General features: G+C 36.1%; 3 protein-coding genes, 1 non-coding gene and 3 pseudogenes across 8 annotated transcripts; 3 read left to right on the top strand and 4 right to left on the bottom strand.

Moving 5' to 3' along the window:
* Positions 1-1,805: 1,805 nt before the first annotated feature.
* Positions 1,806-5,104, top strand: LOC104766046 (1-deoxy-D-xylulose-5-phosphate synthase, chloroplastic-like; annotated as a pseudogene). The gene is made up of 10 exons (XR_015591779.1): positions 1,806-1,962; positions 2,122-2,235; positions 2,324-2,488; positions 2,576-2,726; positions 2,842-3,113; positions 3,238-3,513; positions 3,606-3,913; positions 3,990-4,271; positions 4,363-4,647; positions 4,734-5,104. The product of XR_015591779.1 is annotated as a 1-deoxy-D-xylulose-5-phosphate synthase, chloroplastic-like (transcript).
* LOC104766045 (heavy metal-associated isoprenylated plant protein 19-like) lies at positions 4,927-5,723 on the bottom strand. Its single transcript, XM_010489860.3, has 3 exons — positions 5,622-5,723; positions 5,445-5,526; positions 4,927-5,355 (listed from the first exon to the last, which is right to left on the bottom strand). Exons 1-3 carry the CDS (start codon positions 5,652-5,654, stop codon positions 5,063-5,065), a joined length of 408 nt encoding a protein of 135 aa, XP_010488162.1. The 5' UTR covers positions 5,655-5,723; the 3' UTR covers positions 4,927-5,062.
* A 2,868-nt stretch (positions 5,724-8,591) lies between these two features.
* LOC104767714 (peptidyl-prolyl cis-trans isomerase-like) lies at positions 8,592-9,484 on the top strand (annotated as a pseudogene). Its single transcript, XR_015591568.1, has 2 exons — positions 8,592-8,797; positions 8,856-9,484. The product of XR_015591568.1 is annotated as a peptidyl-prolyl cis-trans isomerase-like (transcript).
* A 36-nt stretch (positions 9,485-9,520) lies between these two features.
* On the bottom strand, positions 9,521-14,013 carry LOC104766044 (uncharacterized). Its single transcript, XM_010489859.2, has 8 exons — positions 13,756-14,013; positions 13,133-13,582; positions 10,904-12,732; positions 10,459-10,728; positions 10,294-10,374; positions 10,074-10,185; positions 9,915-9,981; positions 9,521-9,821 (listed from the first exon to the last, which is right to left on the bottom strand). The coding sequence occupies exons 1-8, from the start codon at positions 13,835-13,837 to the stop codon at positions 9,731-9,733; spliced, it is 2,982 nt and encodes a 993-aa protein (XP_010488161.2). The 5' UTR covers positions 13,838-14,013; the 3' UTR covers positions 9,521-9,730.
* Positions 14,014-14,101: 88 nt separating this feature from the next.
* On the top strand, positions 14,102-14,173 carry TRNAP-AGG (transfer RNA proline (anticodon AGG)). The gene has a single exon. It is a non-coding gene; the product is annotated as a tRNA-Pro (tRNA).
* A 56-nt stretch (positions 14,174-14,229) lies between these two features.
* On the bottom strand, positions 14,230-15,916 carry LOC104767713 (pentatricopeptide repeat-containing protein At3g21470 pseudogene; annotated as a pseudogene). The gene has a single exon (XR_015590569.1). The product of XR_015590569.1 is annotated as a pentatricopeptide repeat-containing protein At3g21470 pseudogene (transcript).
* Positions 15,885-19,355, bottom strand: LOC104766043 (uncharacterized). Of its 2 annotated transcripts, none has more exons than XR_015590570.1 (11): positions 18,895-19,204; positions 18,463-18,558; positions 18,216-18,370; positions 18,021-18,114; positions 17,800-17,870; positions 17,622-17,728; positions 17,351-17,455; positions 16,797-16,885; positions 16,614-16,673; positions 16,414-16,518; positions 15,885-16,316 (listed from the first exon to the last, which is right to left on the bottom strand). XR_015590570.1 is itself a non-coding variant. In XM_010489858.3 (11 exons), exons 1-11 carry the CDS (start codon positions 19,037-19,039, stop codon positions 16,200-16,202), a joined length of 1,161 nt encoding a protein of 386 aa, XP_010488160.2. In that variant the 5' UTR covers positions 19,040-19,355; the 3' UTR covers positions 15,885-16,199. The 2 variants fall into 2 exon arrangements, 1 of the variants encoding a protein (XP_010488160.2); XM_010489858.3 differs by having other exon boundaries at positions 17,351-17,472; positions 18,895-19,355.
* Between the last annotated feature and the right edge of the window lie 43 nt (positions 19,356-19,398).

Genomic DNA, 19,398 nt, shown 5'->3' with positions numbered 1-19,398 from the left:
ACCTTGGTTTTATGCTAGCATGCATGCATATAGTATCCGAAGGGAAGGAAGCATGTTTTGGTGAAAATATTTGCATCTAAGAAGCTTAATATCAGTAGTCAATTGACTAATTTTATTTAGTTTTCTCCTTTGGATAGTCTAAGTCACTAGTTACAACTTTCAACACACATAAAACACATGCATCATTAGGTGATGTATATAATCGGAGTTTAGTTACGCTACGTTTATTTTGTTTGTGTAGATACAGTAGATGTGAACGTAGAATTAATGTATCTTTCATACAAACATCTCTCACAATCTTCTTCTACAGGGCCACAATATGCTTTAATTGATTCCCGTTGTAGTAGTCAATGCACTGTTTATTTAACGGCTATATATATATATATATATATCTTTCAAAACTGATTGGAACAAATCCTTATATAGGAAAAATATCAAAAAATTATCTAATTTTCAAATTTAAAATAAAAAATTACTAATTTTCAAAATGTCATTTTAATCATAAAATTTATGTTGACTTTTTCGTAAAATACATTTTTTTTTGTCAACCAAACATTAATTAAAAGATAACTTCAATATTGGTCGTTCAAACCGGAGGAAAAATGTTTACAAAAAAAAGTGTTTACAAAAAAATACCTATTTTTTTTTTATTTCACCGTTTTAAACATTGCATTAAGTCTTCATTAAAATTTTGAAATCGAACAATGTATTAAAATATCATGGACAATTAAAAAAGAAATAGTCATGACACGAACTGCTAGAAGATTGCTAAGAATTACACATACCGGTAAAATATTCACGCAGATTATAATTTTACATGAGTTGAAGCCAAAGACAACAACATGTTACATATACAACCACTTTCTAATCTAATCTAAGACATCTATATCATATAGGAGTTTGATCGCATTTCCTCTTTTGTCCGCAACGGCGTTGAAAACTGCCTTTTAGTCTTTGATCCATATCGACAAAACTTTTTTCAACAAATATAAAAATATCTTGTCAAATAACAATACCCACCTCTCATACTCAAGCCTTTGAGTAACTATCCCATTCATACTTAACTGCGAGCTATATATATACCTCAGCCCCCGAGGAGAAGGAACTAAAAAACTGTTATTCCCCATGACATCTACAACGAACAAATGCAGATATCATACTTGTTCTGTTGATTTTTTGATTAAAGTTTGTGATTTTTTCGTCCCAAATTTCAAAATCGATTTATTTTTTTTGACATTTTTTCATTCGGATATCGTATAAACATCGTGTCAATGTGATGATGACGACAGAGAGCCGTGCTTAACTACTTTATGGTTAAAATAAAGCTTTGACCTTAATGTAAATGTCTCCAAAGTAATAATTGTGATTAACTTGTGTGTGTTATTTATTATTTTACTGTCACTTATTACTGGATACGAATATATTATTCTTATAGTTTGGGTGATATATTCTATGCATATAGGAAATTCAAAAGTCTTTCTAATTTGGGAATAAGAGGTGAAATTAATTTCGACCGTTGAAGCCTGAATAAGGAGAAATCCAAATATCAAGTCCAAAACTACATAATTTATAACATCCAAAACACTAATTTTAATTAGATAAAATTGTCTTAATTACATATTTTTTTTTTAGAAATTTGATTATTAAAAAAGGTCTTTATATTAATTTATACTATAAAATAGTAAATATTTATAGATTAAATTTATATCACTATATTTAGATTTTGGTCTGTATGTTGATTTTATTTTCTTTAGTAAACTTTACACGTTATCACTATATAATACGTTGGGATGTCAGATCAGCACATCATCATCACTTCACCTTTAGCTATTTCTTGTGGGTGTTAACTAATTCTCTCAAATGGCTCTCTCCGTATTTGTCTTTCCTTCTTACATAAATAAAAACCCTTCCATTAATTGCAAACCCACTTCTGTGTCTTCTACAAGAAGCACCACTTGCACTGTAAGAGTTTTATTTTACTTATTTGATTATTATATGAAGTTGCATAGATGAAAAAAACTGCATAATGTCAATGAGATACCACATCTGGTTCGTGTTTAGTTTGTGAAAAAGTTTCAGATCCTAACAGAACACTTAACCGTTTGTTTTGGTCTTGTTCAGTTAAAAGTAAGAGCAACACTTGCAGAGAAAGGTGAATATTATTCAAACAGACCACCAACTCCTTTACTGGACACAATCAACCATCCAATGCACATGAAAAACCTGTCCATCAAAGTATGGCTTTGAACCTTGTTTGTCTCAAATTAAGGATGCAATGATGAAAAAGTGTTTGTGCTTATTGGAATTTGGATAATGGATGTAGGAACTCAAAGTTCTTTCAGAAGAGTTGAGATCTGATGTTATCTTCAGTGTTTCGAAAACTGGAGGACACTTGGGTTCGAATCTTGGTGTTGTTGAGCTCACTGTGGCCCTTCATTATATCTTCAATACTCCTCAAGATAAGATCCTTTGGGATGTTGGTCATCAGGTTGGTTATTTCGTTGCAATCATAAGTGTTTTTTTTCGTTATCTACCGTAGTATTTTTCTGACTTAATTGTTTTTGTCTTTTGATAGTCTTATCCTCACAAGATTCTAACGGGAAGAAGAGGAAAGATGAAGACACTAAGACAAACCAATGGCCTCTCCGGCTACACCAATCGAAGAGAGAGTGAGCATGACTCCTTTGGCACTGGGCACAGTTCGACCACAATATCTGCAGGCTTAGGTGATCTTTCTTGTTATTTCCTTGTGAGACAAGACAACAAGGAAACTTACTTTTCTAATGATAATTAAGTATGCCTATTTTAGGAGCTTTCTAATGTCAGAAAATTGTTATTTAGGGATGGCTGTAGGTAGGGACTTAAAGGGGATGAACAACAACGTGGTTGTGGTTATAGGCGATGGTGCCATGACAGCTGGACAAGCTTATGAAGCAATGAACAATGCTGGCTACTTAGAATCCGACATGATTGTGATTCTCAACGACAACAAGCAAGTCTCTTTGCCTACTGCTAATTTGGATGGACCAACTCCTCCGGTTGGAGCTTTGAGCAGGGCTCTTAGTACTTTACAGTCTAATCATCCTCTCAAGGAATTGAGAGAAGTTGCTAAGGCAAGTAATAAATTAATAATATATACTCTTTTGCTTGTGGAAATTATTATGATCAAAAAGTTAAAGTCTTATATGTGTTCTTTTTTTTTTTTGTTTGACAATATCTTATATGTGTTCTTTATAGGGAGTGAAGAAGCAGATTGGGGGATCAATGCACCAACTAGCTTCAAAGGTAGACGAGAGTATACTCGTGGCATGATTAGTGGGACTACTTCAACACTATTTGAAGAACTTGGTTTCTATTACATTGGTCCAGTTGATGGGCACAAACTAGATAATTTGGTCTCCATTCTTGAAAAGGTAAAGAGCCCCAAAACCATAGGACCAGTTCTTATTCATGTGGTGACTGAGAAAGGTCGCGGATATACCTACGCAGAGAGAGCTGATGACAAGTATCATGGTAAAAAATCAGTTACATAAATAACATGTTTTCTTGACTATACTATGACTTCTTGGATTGATCCATCTTTCTTCCTCTTGTTTAATTTTCAGGAGTTTTGAAATTTGATCCAGCAACAGGTAAACAGTTCAAAAACATTGCTAAGACTAAGTCTTACACTTCCTGTTTTGTGGAGGCCTTGATTGCGGAAGCAGAGGCAGACAAAGATGTTGTAGCCATTCATGCAGCCATGGGAGGTGGCACCATGTTGAATTGCTTCGAGAGCCGCTTTCCTACAAGGTGTTTCGATGTTGGCATAGCTGAGCAGCATGCAGTTACTTTCGCTGCCGGTCTTGCTTGCGAAGGGCTTAAGCCCTTTTGTACAATTTACTCGTCTTTCATGCAACGTGCTTATGACCAAGTAAAGTACCATATCCAAAAACTGAGAGTTCATGTTTATTGTGCTACGGTAGCTTAACTGAATCTAGTTTGTGTAGGTTGTACACGATGTTGATCTACAGAAACTACCTGTGAGATTTGCAATAGATAGAGCAGGACTTATGGGAGCAGATGGTCCAACACATTGTGGAGCATTTGATGTGACGTTTATGGCTTGTCTTCCAAGCATGATAGTGATGGCTCCATCTGATGAAGCAGAGCTTTGTAACATGGTTGCAACGGCTGCAGCTATTGATGACCGACCTTCTTGCTTTCGGTATCATAGAGGAAATGGAATTGGTGTGTCACTTCCTCCTGGAAACAAAGGTGTCCCTCTTCAGGTATACCGTATACTTGCTAACAAAAAAAAAATTATGAATCCAAAACTTAACATTCAAGTTTTAACGTTTTTGTGTTTTTTTCTTATTTCAGATTGGAAAAGGTAGGATACTAAGGGAAGGCGAGAGGGTTGTACTTTTGGGCTATGGATCAGCCGTTCAGAGTTGTTTAGAGGCTGCTTCTATGCTAGGCGAACGAGGATTATAAATAACTGTAGCGGATGCAAGATTTTGCAAGCCATTAGATGTTGCTCTCATTCGTAACTTAGCTAAATCACACGAGGTTTTGATCACGGTTGAATAAGGTTCGATTGGAGGATTTGGATCGCATGTGGTACAGTTTCTTGCACTTGACGGCCTTCTTGACGGAAAGCTCAAGGTACGTTTACATTTTGACACATTCTTTCTTTTTCATTTGTATCGCTTTGGTCTCTGAATTCAAATGTTTTTTCATTTTGACAAAAGTGGAGACCAATGGTACTACCTGACCGGTATATCGAACACGGATCACCAATGGATCAACTGGCTGAAGCTGGCCTCACAGCGTCTCACATTGCAGCCACTGCAGTTAACTTAATGGGAACACCTAGAGAAGCCTTGTTTTATGAGTAATAAAGTCTCCAACAGGGCACACAAAGAAGCAGAACCGGCTTAGAAGAAGTAAACATTGTAGTTTATTTAAACTTCTTAAATAAAGTAAGATAAGATCACTTAGTTTTTTAATGTTTCTCCTAAATAAGTCAGTCAAATTTAAGAATGTTTTGTGTAGTTCTCATGCCTCGTTACAAACTAGGCTAAGAAATACAACATATGGCTTTAGGGTTTTCATCGCTAAACACCATAAATTTCTCCATCTCCCTATCATTATTGTACCACTCATCCCCTAAACCAATCAGTTCCATATCAATCTCGAGAACGTTTTCATCCTCGGCGTCTTTGCTAGATTCTTCATCTTTCTCTTCCTTGACTACAATCTTCGCTCTTTTGCCGGTCTTCTTCTTGAGTTTCTTCAACAACTTCTTCGGATCGATCTTACCCGTGACCACAACCTTGTGACTATTCATATCCGTCACAAATGTTTCAACTCCTATGAATTCACACATCATTCAACATCAGAAAACTATTACAAACATGGATAGATATATATGTAGAAGGAAACGTTAGTTTGATTTGTACCTTTGAATTTGGAAATAACTCTAGCGATTTTTCTCTCGCATTCGTTGCAATGCATCGATATATTGATTTCGACGTCCATGTACTACACAACGTAACGAAGAAAATTGAAAACAAAAATTATTGAAAACAGAGGATTAGCATAAAGGAGAGTGATAAGTATGTATATGATCATCTTACTTTGACATTGTCCTTTTTCTTTTCTTTCGTCATTGGTGAATCTCTACAATCGGTTATGGAGTTCAGACTGTAATTTATGTCCGAAGCGACAAGAGACGTCTCCGTTTCAAAAGGGTCATATACTGTTTGTTTTTGAATTTTAACGATGCAGTGGCAGTTTAGATTTTGGGTAGGAGTAATTGACGGTTAATACTATTCGTTAATTATTATTCTCTTGTACTTATTGGATTGAGGTATTTAATGAAATTAAATTAACAGATGATATTAATCTATATATACATTTTTTGAGACATTTATGAAATAAATCATGAAGTTCAAACCTATTTACAAACATGTCATTAGCATTAATTATTAATTTTTTTTAATTAATTAATATTAAGTTTTGATTTTTGGAAACAAAATTTCCTATTCTAATAAAATTTCCAAAACAATAGGAACCACTCCCTTTAACCATTAAGTATTAAGTTTATAATTAATTTAATTAATATTAAGTTTCTAATTTTACAAAACAATACTTTCTCCATACAGACATTTCCTAAACAATCGGCCTAATCAATAAACGAATTGATTTTCAATCTTGGAGGAGGATCCGTGGCCAAGATTTTTGATCTGCATTGATATCCAATTATTTTTCCCTAATATATATGTTCAAAACAAATAAAATTTAAATGCTAAAATATATCATATTCCAAAAAATATTCCAAAAATAAAACAGATTACGCCTCATTTCTCCCCAATTAGTTGCTTAATCGAATATTGTGTGCACATGTTTTTTTAGTCGACCTAAATGATCAGTGTATAAATACTCTACACCTAAACCCTGATTATACATCAGCAATCACAATTACTGAATTACACAAAGCTTACCAGAAAACTTATATATACACTCTTTCGCGTTCTAGATATGCCAAAAATCGAAACTTAATAATGATGTCTCTTGTTTTTTCATCAGTAAACTTAAACACTCTTTCATAGATGAATCATGACAAATAAAGATGATGAAATCGATTGACTAAAAATCAAGATGGGCGGAGATGTCGCAATGGACGGGATGAAACAAAAACAAAAGATGATAGATTTGTTTTGTCAGATAAAAACAATTGTGTCGGTCTAGACAAAACAAAAAAAAAGACCAATATTAGTTTACTTTAATACAAAAGTCAATTACGTAATATTTATCTGTAAGTAATTAGTATACTAAATTTTTTTTTTTGTTCAAATAGCTATTTTCCCATTTCTAACAAATTATATACACACATCTTGGGTCTATTTTAATAACAAAAGTTTATTAAAAGAAAAACAATGTGAAATTCATGTCAAACAAATAACTGTTACTTTTATTTGCATTTCACAATAAAACTATATATACTAAAGTTAACTGATTCTTTATATATAAAACATACAAAACTACAATACAAAATTATCCTGTACATATATTTAAAAAAATTTAAATAATAAAAATACTACTATCTGTAAATCAGGAAAAAACACAGTATATTCCTTCTGTATATAAATCACTACTGATTTAAGTGTATGTTATACTATAATAGAAAACGATAAACCTCAAACAAAATACTTTTAAATTTCTATACTAACTAATATATCTATATTTAAGGTTGTACATATTAAAAAAATACAAATTAAACATTAGTTATATATATATATATATATAGTTAATCTATAAAACAAATTACAATTTTTATTAAAAAATAGCTCTGCGGTGTACCGCGGATGAATATCTAGTGGATTTTAAAATTCATTAAAAAAAAACCAACTTGAAACTTTACTATGTTCATTTATAAACATAGTGAAGTATTGATACAAAACGAAATCAGCGGCTATGTTTGTTTTACTAATCAAGAACGAAAACGGGAGGAGGTGATGATTTCAAACCAATTGAACTGATAAACCGATATGTTTGTCTTACTAATTAACTAACTGATTCGCTAATTCGTAGTCCCACCAAATCAACTAACTGACTAGAAAAAGGAAACAAAATTGTGTTTGATTTTCGTTTGAGGTTTTAAACAACTATTTTAACGTGATTTGATTTGAATTATTTTTAAACAATCTAGAATTATTTTTAAAATATTTACTTAATAATTTAATATATTGTGTAATTATATGATTCAACTTTTAGAATAAGATATGGTTAGATTTGATCATTTATATATCCCATATATAATAAAACGGAAGTACACAACATTTTTTTGTAGACTATATAATTTTTATAAGTTGATTACAAAATAGGTTATAAATTAAATATAGGTTGGTTACAAAAAATATTATAGATTAATTGGTCAATCTGTGGGCTACATGAATACAGTAAAGAACATCCCAAATAATCCTCTTAAAGAGAATATTCCAATGATTTATACAATTTCCAAAATAAAATATTTAGTATTCCATATATTGTTACAAAATAAAATCTTTATTAGGCATAAAAATATACTGTTAGGCATAAAAAGAATAAAATTTTGGCAATTTATCACATTTAATCGTGATTTCTGAGATTTTATTGTGTAGTTGAAAATAAAATCTTACCTAATCACGGGTCATATTAAAAAACTTTCACCAAACATGTTCAAAAATTAAAATAAAAACAAACAACAAACATAACCATTTCTCATACATAAAATTACAAAATTAACAATATAAAACTTACAAAATAGGTGTTTTTTCAAGCAATCATTTTATTGTATAATGTTTTATCCAAAAAAAAACTTTTAAAAACAACCATATAAATTATATTTTATTTTAAAATTATAATATAAATAAAATGAGTTTCAACCCGTGCTCTAGCACGAGTCTTAATCTAGTTAGTAGAGATATTATTATCCATTATATATAGCGTACAATCTAAACTGTTTTAGTATTATAAACCCTGTAGACTGTAGTGTACTGTGTACAATTGTACATAATCGTTGCTTGGGTATGTGTACAAAGTACTTCCCATAAACCCTAATAATTAATATCTCTGACCCATCTTCGAAAATGGAGATAAGTTTTCGCTTGAATGAAGCCAATGCACCCGTCACAATTAACGTTCCGGCTAATGTTGCATTTACAATTAACGTTAAACCTGTTGGGGGACTCGTACCTTCCGCTGGTGGAGGAGAAAATGTTAATGGAGCGCATGTTCATCCTCTGGCTGGTGGGGTTGAACAAGTAAAGGATGAGTGTATCAAAGCAGAAACCGGCCTCTAGTAAGTTCCGTGATCCATCTTTGAAAACGGCTAACCCTAGAGTGTTTTTTGATATGACCGTATCATGATGTAACATCATATTGTGATGGAGCTCTTTGCCGACACCACCCCACGTACGGCGGAGAACTTCAGGGCCCTATGTACGGGGGAGAAAGGGATGGGGAAGTTTGGTAAGCCACTCCACTACAAGGGATCAATCATCTACAGTGTGGTCCCTGATCAAATGTTCTGTGGAGGAGATATCACTGATGGTGACGGATCCGGAAGAGAATCAATCTATGGCGATAGATTTTTCGAGGATGAGAACTTCATAAGGCAGCATACCGGTCCAGGTTTCATTTCCACGGTGAACCGTGGTCCAGGCACCAGCGGATCTCTGTTCTTGATCGGCATGAGGGAAGACAAGTATCTCGGGATGGAGACCGTTGTATTCGGCCAAGTTGTTGAAGGATTGGATGTGCTCAAGAGCATTGACAAAGAGGTCAGAACTCCTAACTGCGTGCCTTCCAAGCCTGTGGTGGTCGCCGACTGCGGTCAGATCTCATAGAACGCGTTTGTTTAATTTCTTCTTTTGGTTTTGAGTTTGGTTAGTTTGTTTAATTTCTTCTTTTTGGTTTCATCTGAATAACAAATCAGAAAAACCTGTTTAAAGGTTAAACCTTATTATCACAAGTTGCTATAGATAGGCAAAGCTTTGAGAATCCAACTTATTATTCATAATGACTGTGACTCAAAACCCAGCTCTCGTAATAAAAGGGAAATGATACAACTTTCAAACGACTTCAGAGAAGAGTAAAATGTATCACGCAGATTATAATTTACACTCTTTGAAGCCAAAGACAACAACATGTTAACTTTCTAATCTAATCTAAAACATATAAGAGTTTGATCGCATTTACACTTTCACCCGCTATGACGTTGGAACTTGCCTTTTACGTCTTTGATCCATATCGTTGACCGCGTTCTCCTCACATTCTCTGTGAAGAGACGATACCTAACACAATTCAGAAGAATGAAGCTATGAATGAGATGACACAAAACGTAATTCCACAAATATGATTTTTTTTTTTCAAATAAGAATACTCACCTCTCGTACTCAAGTCTTTGAGTAACTATCCCATTTAAAATTAACTCCAAGCTATACACCTCAGTCCCTGAGTAAAAGGAAACAAAAAAAAATCTATTATTCTCCCGTGACATATACACATATATATGCAAACGTCATATTGACCAAACTGCTACTCACCTCTCTCTAGAAACGGTATGCAGATAGCACGATCCTCTTCACATGATAAGACCAAAAGATTCTCTGGGACTTTATCTTTGCTCAGGGTAGATCTTCCGAGTCTTTGTAAAGGCTGGCATTTGTTTTCATATTGGATCAGTTTGGGTGGTGGGGAGAAACAGTTATGAAGACTAGTTCAATTTCATGCACAAGAAAGTGTAAAAAGGCAAAGAATGATTACCAATCCATGAATAGCTTTAACCAAAGTCGTGATTGTGTTTAAACCAGGCTTTGTATTTGGGGTGATAAAAACTCTTCTCCCCTAAATTAGTGTAAAAATGATAAGCCGAAAAGGAGAACAAACGAGGTGAAATAGAGGAATTGAAATCAAAAGAGTATTAGATACCTGTAGTAACGGAAGTTGGCGTGCACGAGCCAAAGAAACTACCATGTTGAAAGAGAACTCTCTCTCCTTCTTTATATCTCTGAGTATATACGGATCCTCGTCAACGTATATGTTTACTTGATTGATGCTTTCAAGCCATTGCGTTGTGACCACCGGCTTGCCTGAAGCGATTGCCTCTAGCATGTTCCTTGTACGCGTAAAGTTATCAGCAATGAAGTGTGTTGCCTCATTCATGGAGGAAGCTTCCGAGATATCGAACCGTGCCAAAATCTGTTAAGCAAATGCAAGATTGTTAGACATGCAAGATTGTTAGACGCTTACTTTGTTTAGAAGTCTTTAGTTAATGTAAAACTAAAAATTAACTACCAGTTGAATAAAGAAAAAGAAAGGTATAAGGTCAGTAGGGTCACATAATCGACGGTAAGGTACAAAACCAAATTTATACCTTCTTCAGATGTTTGGTCAAATCTTCATCAAGATGCTGGCTGAATAAGACACATACACTACCCAAATCTCTTCTCTTTCTAGTACTCTTTGTCTCGGAGATAGGTTCCAATAATGGTAAGGTTAAGCTACGAAATTCCCTTGTAGTGTGTGATGTAACTGAATCCTTACAAGAAAGTCTATGATACTCGTCACCCATGCATATAGGCGATACATTAGCTGAAGGCATCTTAGACTTAACTGGAGTATCAAAAGAGGCATCTGAACTCCTTCCTGCCTCATCAACCTGATTTTGCAAAATACGAGTTGATCTTCTCCGCTTGGGATAATTCAACACCTCAGCTTCATCAAGCGTATTTTCACTTTTTGAATACGTATCCCTATTTTTCTCACAAGACTTAGCAATAATTGATCTAGCCTTCTTGGTTTTTATATTCAATGATTCAACATTACTATCCACAGCTTGAATCCCCTTAATCCTCTTGGATTTTCTGGTAACGACTCCACAAGTAGAAATGTCTCCTTCCAGTGACAATTTCTTACCTATTAGATTGTTTAGCTCAGGATCAGTTCCCCTGCCGTCCCCAGAGTACAGAGCATTCATCACTTCAGCAGCCATTTGTGTATCAGGGCCTGCTTCTGCCTCTTCATTCCTATCAAACATTTTTGTATTACTTTCCTTGGAAAGTTCATTTAAACTGACAACAAGATTCTTTTTAGTTTCTCGTGAAGCAGTCTGGACCTTCCTACTTTTCGAGCAGGATGGACCTTCTTTATCAAGCTGGTCACCCATTGAAGACCCTTCAATATTCTGACTAGCCTTCTTCATTCTTTTTTTCAACAATTCATCTTTACTCATAGCCTGAATCCTCTTAGTTCCCCTGGATTGTCCAGTAACGACTCCACCGGGCGAATATCCTCTTTCTTCTCCCGGTGACAGTTTCTTTCCTGTAAGACAACTCGCCTCAGAATCAAACTTGCTACGGTCTCCAGAACACAGATCATCCATCGCTTCATCAACCACTTTTGTATCATTCCCCAAAACAACCGCTTCACGAACTTCCTCTACCTCTTTGCCATAATTCTGTTTAGCAGCCTGGATATTCTTTCGGCTCCTAGTCACTCTATGCTGCAACAGTTTGGAATCAGAACGAGTCTTCACACTATGACTTTCATGTATCAATTCTCTTTTCTGTTCTCTAGGCAAGGTAGAAAACTCCCGTCCTTTACTTGCAACGCCAAAGAATTCATCTTTTCTTCTACGATAGATATCGCCTCCTCCTTCATCCTCACGATTATCATCCCAGTCGAAAATACAGTTTCCAACAGTTCCGCTTTTGTAACTTAATTTCTTTGCTAATTCTTGTGGGCCTTTTAAAACTGGAACACATTTTGACTTTTCTTCTGTTCTCCTTCCACAGTCGGCTTCAACTTCAAAACCAAACTCTAGACGGGCCTCACTAATGAGCTTATCAACCAAGTTAAGAGCACTGGCCTGGGATGCCTCACCAGGTTCTTGAGAGTCAATATAACTCAAATTCCCCAGATCGACCTCGTTATCAACAGAATGGGAAATTTCATCAGGCAACTCTTCCATGAAAAGCTTCCTCGCTGTTCTGTTTCCTGTGCGTAAGTCATTTTTCTTTTCAGCAAATATACTGGTAAGAGATTCCTGATTACCTACTTCTCCAACACTATATTCCAAACTAGAAATATGTGTGTTTCCTTGCCCAGAAGAATGACTGTTGGGAATCTTTTGGACACGAGCTGCCACAGCAGAAGCACGAAAAGCTGCTGAACGAACTGAAGCGAACCTTGCCACCTTTTTGCCTGGTAAAAGAAAAACATGGTCATTGATAAAAGTAAAATGAAAGGAAACTTCAAATGCTTCAAAAATGTTGAAAATAATATATAGACAAAAAAAATAACTTGGGAAGAATGCAAGGCTCTAAAAGACTGCAGCACTAACGGTTTGTTACTAAACCACAGGACAACAAGACTACCTTCGTAGAAGGGGTACAAGATTACATGAACATTAACAATGGGGTCACTAAACTATATACAAAAACATGCTGGTTCCCACAATTGACGAAGAATATCTCTCATGCTTGGAGGTTGATAAGCATTCTAAGGTAAGGTCAAAGACATTTTGACACAAGAAACACATACTGAACCCAAGTAGCCAACTTAAAATCTCTAACTAGAAGCAAAACGAGAAACAGAAACTCACCAGAAATCCCATGTTCATTTGACAAAGCACCAAGGGCACATGTCGATCCAACCTTTCCATTAACATCCTGTCTATTCTCTTCACTAGATAAAACAGTTTCACCTTTACTACAAGACTCACCACTGCCGTCAAAGAGCTCATTATCATCTTCCAAGACAGCAGTAACATCATCATCACTATCCGCAACAACCTCATCATCAAAACGATCCAAAACCTGTGTAGCCAAACCATCAAAAGCATCGAGTAACTGAGCACCTTCTACAAAAGGCTCTTGATCTTGGGCTTCAAACACCAAATCAACTGCTTGCGTTTCACCACAGAGAAGAAACTCTTCATTGTCACAATCAGTATCAATGACCTGAGTGTCCATATATTGATCATTAATCCAAGCATCATCCTCAAAAGGTTGTGTTTCATCATAATCCCCAAGCAAGCTATCTTTATCTTCCCCTAAGATTCAAAACAAATCAATCAAAAACACAGCAAAATCATATTTTGTTGTTTATAAATCCCATTAACAGTTAAAAAAACCTCATACCCAAACTCTTAACTGAAATTGAGAACAAAAAAAAACAGAGCTTTTTATAAACCCTATAGAGATCGATGAGTAAGGAAAAAATTACCAGAAACAGAAGGCGAAGAGGGATTAGAATCAATCGGCTGGGTCTCTATCTCCGCTGAGAAGTTGTTATCTGCTTTAGCCATTACGATTCATCCACCGACGACGATAATCCAATTCGACGGGATTGGTTTCTCTCTCACGGCGATGTAATTACGAATGATTTAATAGGAGAATTTGCGATTTCAATGTAAGATCCCCTAATTGAGAAGAAGACAGTGAGTGTATTAAGGCGCGCAAAAGTGTCCTTTAGGGTTCTCGCGGCGGGGGAATGTGAAAACTACCTAATTTGGAGGGAAATAACATAAATAATATTTATATAATTGTTATTGTAGCGTTTTAACAAAAACGGGCGTTTGGTCTAGTGGTATGATTCTCGCTTAGGGTGCGAGAGGTCCCGAGTTCAATTCTCGGAACGCCCCCTACTTTTTTAGATAAGAGTATTTTTGTAATTTCCATCAACAGTTGATAGTCTCTGTAACGAGTAGATGTTTTTCTTGTATAAACAATTAAACATAAAACATGTCCGTTCAATAAGGGGAGATTTATAATCATATCAAGGTGTTTATTAGCTAACTAAATAGTATATAGACTCACGTAAAAACTAGTGAGCTAAACCCTGGGGATTTCTCAAGACCCCTTTTCTCCATTTCTACTCTCATCATTTCAGATGTTTCCCATCTCGCGGCGTGTGCATATAAGTTCGATATCGACACAAGATGGTTTTCCCTTTCCTCGTTTGTGTTACTTCCCATACTGTCGATCACCTTCATTACTTGTTCAGCCATTTCTGTATCCAAATGAACCTTGCAGGCACCTAGTAAAGCTCCCAAGACTGTATCGTTCGGTTTCATTGGCATTTCTCTCATCAATCCGTATGCTTCTTTCAGTTTCCCAGAGCGTGCCAAGAGATGAATCAAACATCCGAAATGTTTCACGTTTGGTTTCACATCTTTTTCCGTCATCTCCAAGAATATTTTCATACCTTCCATTAATAACCCTCCGTGTGCACAAGCAGTGAGAACCGCCATAAATGTGATCTCGTCGGGCTTTGTGTCTAAGCTCTCCATAGCTATGAACATCTCTAAAGCTTCTTTGCATTTCCCATGAATGGCGAGACATGAGATCATAGAGTTCCAGCAGGCTACACTTCTCTGACTTAACGACTCAAACACTAAAGTCGCATTCTCTAGATCCCCACATTTAGCATACATATCGATCAACGCATTTGAAACAAACTGATTAAGTTCGATTCCTTTATAGTTAATCAGAGAGTGAACTTCTCTGCCAACATCAAGACGACCAGATTGAGCACAAGCAGATAAAACACTTGAAACCGTTACCTCATCCGGTTCATAACCTTCTCTTTGCATCTTATGGTAAGCATCAATAGCATCATCAGAGTACCCATTCTGTGCATAACCAGTGATCAGAGTGTTCCAAACCACGAAATCAAGAGATAACACTCGATAAAAAACAGCAGTAGCCTCAGGCACATCACCTATCCTAAAATACCCGGAGATCATCAGTGACCATACAAACGAGTTCTTCTCCGGTATATCCTCAAAAAACATCCTTGCATCCTCCATTTCTCGATTACTAACGTAAATTCCAAGCATCACGGACCAAGCCTTCACATTCTTCAGCTCTATAGGCATTCTCTCAAACAATTCTCTAGCTTTCTCAATCTCTTTCCTCTTCCCATACCCTTTCATCATCTCGATCCAAGTCACCGTATTTCTACAAACCGGTATCTCTTCGAACAATCTAGTACCCGAAACTTCATCACCGTTACTCATATACCCACCGATCATAGCGTTCCAAGTAGCCACGTTTCTCTCAGGCATTTCGTCAAACACTTTACGTGCAGAATATACACGCCCCCATTTCCCATACATGTTGATCATAGAGGTTCCCACCATAACATCTGAACAAATACCGAACTTGATGGATTCAGAATGCAACAGCTTCCCAAGAACAAGACGTGGAACAACGCAAGCACACGCCTTGAAAATCAAAGGAACCCATCCGGGGAAATATACTCCTTTACTGCGTATTCCTTGGTACAGAACCAGAGCTTGTTTTGGTGATCCTCTAGATATATGATTCTTTATAACATTTGACACATGAAACTCACCTAACGATAGATGTTCCTCCAAATTCATTACCAAAAAAAAACTCTTCGCTAGTCTTGTAATATTATTGACTACAGCATAAAGTACACACTTTCAAGGAAACGACAAACGAGAGTTTATTTTGAGTGAGGCTACAAAAAGGCAACTCTTGTCAGTTTGGGCCTGAGTTCTAAAGAACAAGGAAGGGCTGTCGTAAAAATTGCAAGGAACTAAAACAGAAATGTCATGTTTCTCCTCCTACAGTATGACCATTATTCTGAAAAGCCCCTTGAAATGGTCTTATAGCTGCGTTCAAATGGATCCAGTCATCAGCTCAGAAGAGAGCTTCATTCTTGTTTAACTCATCTAAATTAACGTTGACTCTCAAACCCGAGGTTACCAAAGCATTGACCATTGCAGGGATGTCAGATTTCAACGAAGCTACCACCGCCTGTTTTGTAAAGGAGACATGGTTTAGGTTACAAGCTTTTGGTTTCGCGTATACATAAAAAGTGATATTTGAATGGCCTACTCGGAGAGAATTCTACCTTCTTATCTTCTTCATTTTGGTGCTTGATAACGTCCACCGGCCACTCGTTTACCAGCTTCTTGAATTCAGCCTCAAGTGATGACTTCTTCTCATCAGGATATGCCTGTGAAGAATATACACAAGGTATTTAACAAAGTTTTTGATCCTGGGATCAAGACAATGAAAAAAAAAAGATATTATCCAGGTTCTGGCTCACACCTGACAGATAATTTGGATAACAGCAGCCGCTTCTTTGGGTTTATGTTCTAGCAGAAAGCCCTGAGAGAGAGAGAGCAAAAGTTTCAAGGACAATCCCAAATTTTGGTTCTAGTAAACATGAACAGGAGTGATTATGCCCATATTCATAACATGAGGGATGCATAAAGAGAAGTGCTGTTTTACCTTTGCACATGAAAAAGCCCCAGAAAGGGTGTGTTGAGTGTAAGTCTCAGATCTCAATTTATCAACATTCCATAACGATTCTGTGTCTCCTGATAAATCAAGCGTACAATAAAACAGTAAGAAAATTGACATCCAAATAATATAGGAAATCTTTTACAAGTCGAACTGTGTTCTGCTCTGATTTGATACTCTTTGCTCACATCTAAAGTTTTGTCTGTTCAACTGCTATTAGCATTATTAAGAGTAACGCAGCCTAAATCCCATTTGGAGTCAGGTCATTCATGAGATTAGATAGGAAATAAGAAATCATACTTCTTGGGTCCCTTTTACCAACTTGGCTACCAAAATTTATCTGTTTTGCCCATACCTATAGATATCGCAACAGTTAACATAGCCTATCTCAAAACACCAACGGAAGGCATATGATAGGTTATATCTCGTCTGATGTTTAAGTAGACATATCTCAAGACAAATTACGGAGTGGTTGTAACAAACTCTATCGACCAAGAAATCCTTGAAAGTACAACTACGGAAACCAACTACACTAAATGTACCTCTTCTGGCAGCAAATTCCATCCAGACATCAAATGTGGTCTTCCTGAGCTTAACTCCAGCTTTGCAGAATTTCTTCGAGTACTTAGCTAATAGATCCCAGTTATCTGTATCATGACAGATCCTGCAAACATTCAGTTGAAGTTTCATTGCATGACATTTTGATACTAAAGCTCTTTAAATGAATGAGTCATGGAAATCGGAACACATGTAGTATTTCAACTACTTTCAAGGAAATAGGTAGAAACATGAGTAACAAATTAATCTACACACCTTAAAACTAAATCCGCTGTCCCAGGTTGTAAAGGCAGATTACTCGTTTTTAGGAGTTTCATTACTTCGTCCATTAGTTTGGCATCCTTGTGCTCTAATGCATATGACTACAAGAAACCAGCTTACATCAATTTTGTGTACCAAAGAGACAACCAACGAACTTATGTACTTGCAATACCAGTAAATGGTGTGCAGATGCAACACTAGGAGTCAAACCGTGAACGTTGTGTTTCCAAAGAGCCCTTTTACCTGCGGTCATAATTATAATAGTATATTAGCATTGACATTCTCTCGGAGCAGAGAGGAAATGAAACCTCAACAGCAGTTCAGGAGTTAAGAAACTTAAATAAAGTGAAGCAAAAAGTAACTCGGAAAAAGTAAAAGGTTTTGGATTATTACCATGGTTAATTGCCCCCACACTTACACAAGTCTTAGCAACTTGCAGGCATAGATTACAGTTAAAGTTTTCATGAATACGAAGATTGGACAGTCTCTACAATCCAAACATATAAAGCATCAATTAAAAAGCTTAAAACTCAGACTTAACAGTGAGTAAAAAGAACACAAAAGGGAGAAGAAATAAAAGCCACTCACAAATCTCCGTAGATTCTGCAGAACGTCAAACAGAAAACTAACGTCATCCTCGTTCCGACAGTTCTCAATCAAAGACCACAACCAAGCATTTGGAGGCATCGATCTCTTAACATTAACAGAATCAAGTATTTTACCATGTAGTTCCTTGACAGCCTCTGCATACAGACAGCTATAAATTCGATCAGGAAACAATTCTAAGTAGCTTCAAAAGCCGTTCCAAAATAAAAGCGTTCAAAATTTTAGCAACCTGTAGGATTCTCGACATGTTTTGCTTCAGAGGAAAAGTTTGCTCTCGACCCCATCATAGGTGATTGAGCGTACAACTGACTGCAAGTATCCATCCCTGCAAAGCATTTTCATCTAAAATATAACTAACCAAGTTGCAAAGAAGGAGCCTATACTCTCTACTGTAAAATCTTATCCCTCAAACTTATGACATTTCAGAGTTACTAGAAATCTTATTGCAAAGATATATAAAACACACTATAAACTTCCCTATCTGCTTAACGTTCTTGCTTCATTAAAACTTGTATCTAATTCAATGTAGAACAGCACTAACCAGCTAGAAACCGTCTAAATCGACACAAATCTAATCTCAGGCAAATGCGCATAACGAGGTGAAGCTTTATGTTTTCTCATAAAACAAAAATTCCCATTTTGAAAGCTTCAGAGAAGGTACCTGGGGATACAGAGTGGGAAAGTGATCGATGGCTCGGCCATTGAACAGCATGAGACGAATTGGATACAAATCTCAGATCAGCCTCGACGAGTGACAGTGGTTTCAAAACCCTAGCGATCTTACGGGAGTGCGATAGATATTGCATGATGACTGGGGTGGGGATCGATCAGTAGTGGTGGCACAAGAACAGTCTCTCTTGACGCAATAAGAACTTCGGTATTTTAAGGTTTTACGGACTTTGGCCCCAGTTAATTGGTATTTTGGCAAAACACCCCATACTTGTTTCTTTTACTTAGCAAATGACCCCGTTATTTCTCGGATACATGCACGCTAGTCCTCTTTTCGTTAGAGAGGTGGCAAAAGGCACAATTACTCATACGACATATCCAAGAGAACAAGACTCATCAGATAATTACAACTATTCGGATCTAGCTTAATCATGTTGGGGGTTTTCGAAAAATACACTATCATGCATGTATGTGGTGTTTAATATACATTTGAAAA

Source organism: Camelina sativa, chromosome 19, assembly GCF_030686135.1.
Source record: "Camelina sativa cultivar CO46 ecotype springtype chromosome 19, ASM3068613v1".
Lineage (NCBI taxonomy): Eukaryota > Viridiplantae > Streptophyta > Magnoliopsida > Brassicales > Brassicaceae > Camelina > Camelina sativa.
This window is presented reverse-complemented; position numbering and strand designations above follow the sequence as displayed.

Bases quoted from the DNA above. Each gene is read 5' to 3' on its own strand.
- LOC104766045 (XM_010489860.3), bottom strand. From the start codon at position 5,654: ATGACGAAAGAAAAGAAAAAGGACAATGTCAAA. The intron at 5,527-5,621 runs GTAAGATGATCA...TACGTTGTGTAG, and splicing joins AGAAAAAGGACAATGTCAAA to TACATGGACGTCGAAATCAA. The intron at 5,356-5,444 runs GTACAAATCAAA...GTGAATTCATAG, and splicing joins AGTTATTTCCAAATTCAAAG to GAGTTGAAACATTTGTGACG.
- LOC104766044 (XM_010489859.2), bottom strand. From the start codon at position 13,837: ATGGCTAAAGCAGATAACAACTTCTCAGCGGAGATAGAGACCCAGCCG. The intron at 10,186-10,293 runs GTAATCATTCTT...AACAAATGCCAG, and splicing joins TTAAAGCTATTCATGGATTG to CCTTTACAAAGACTCGGAAG. The intron at 9,822-9,914 runs GTGAGTATTCTT...GAATTGTGTTAG, and splicing joins CAAAGACTTGAGTACGAGAG to GTATCGTCTCTTCACAGAGA.
- LOC104766043 (XM_010489858.3), bottom strand. From the start codon at position 19,039: ATGCAATATCTATCGCACTCCCGTAAGATCGCTAGGGTTTTGAAACCA. The intron at 17,871-18,020 runs GTAATAATCCAA...TTATGACCGCAG, and splicing joins TGTGGGGGCAATTAACCATG to GTAAAAGGGCTCTTTGGAAA. The intron at 16,674-16,796 runs GTAAAACAGCAC...TCTCTCTCTCAG, and splicing joins GGGCTTTTTCATGTGCAAAG to GGCTTTCTGCTAGAACATAA.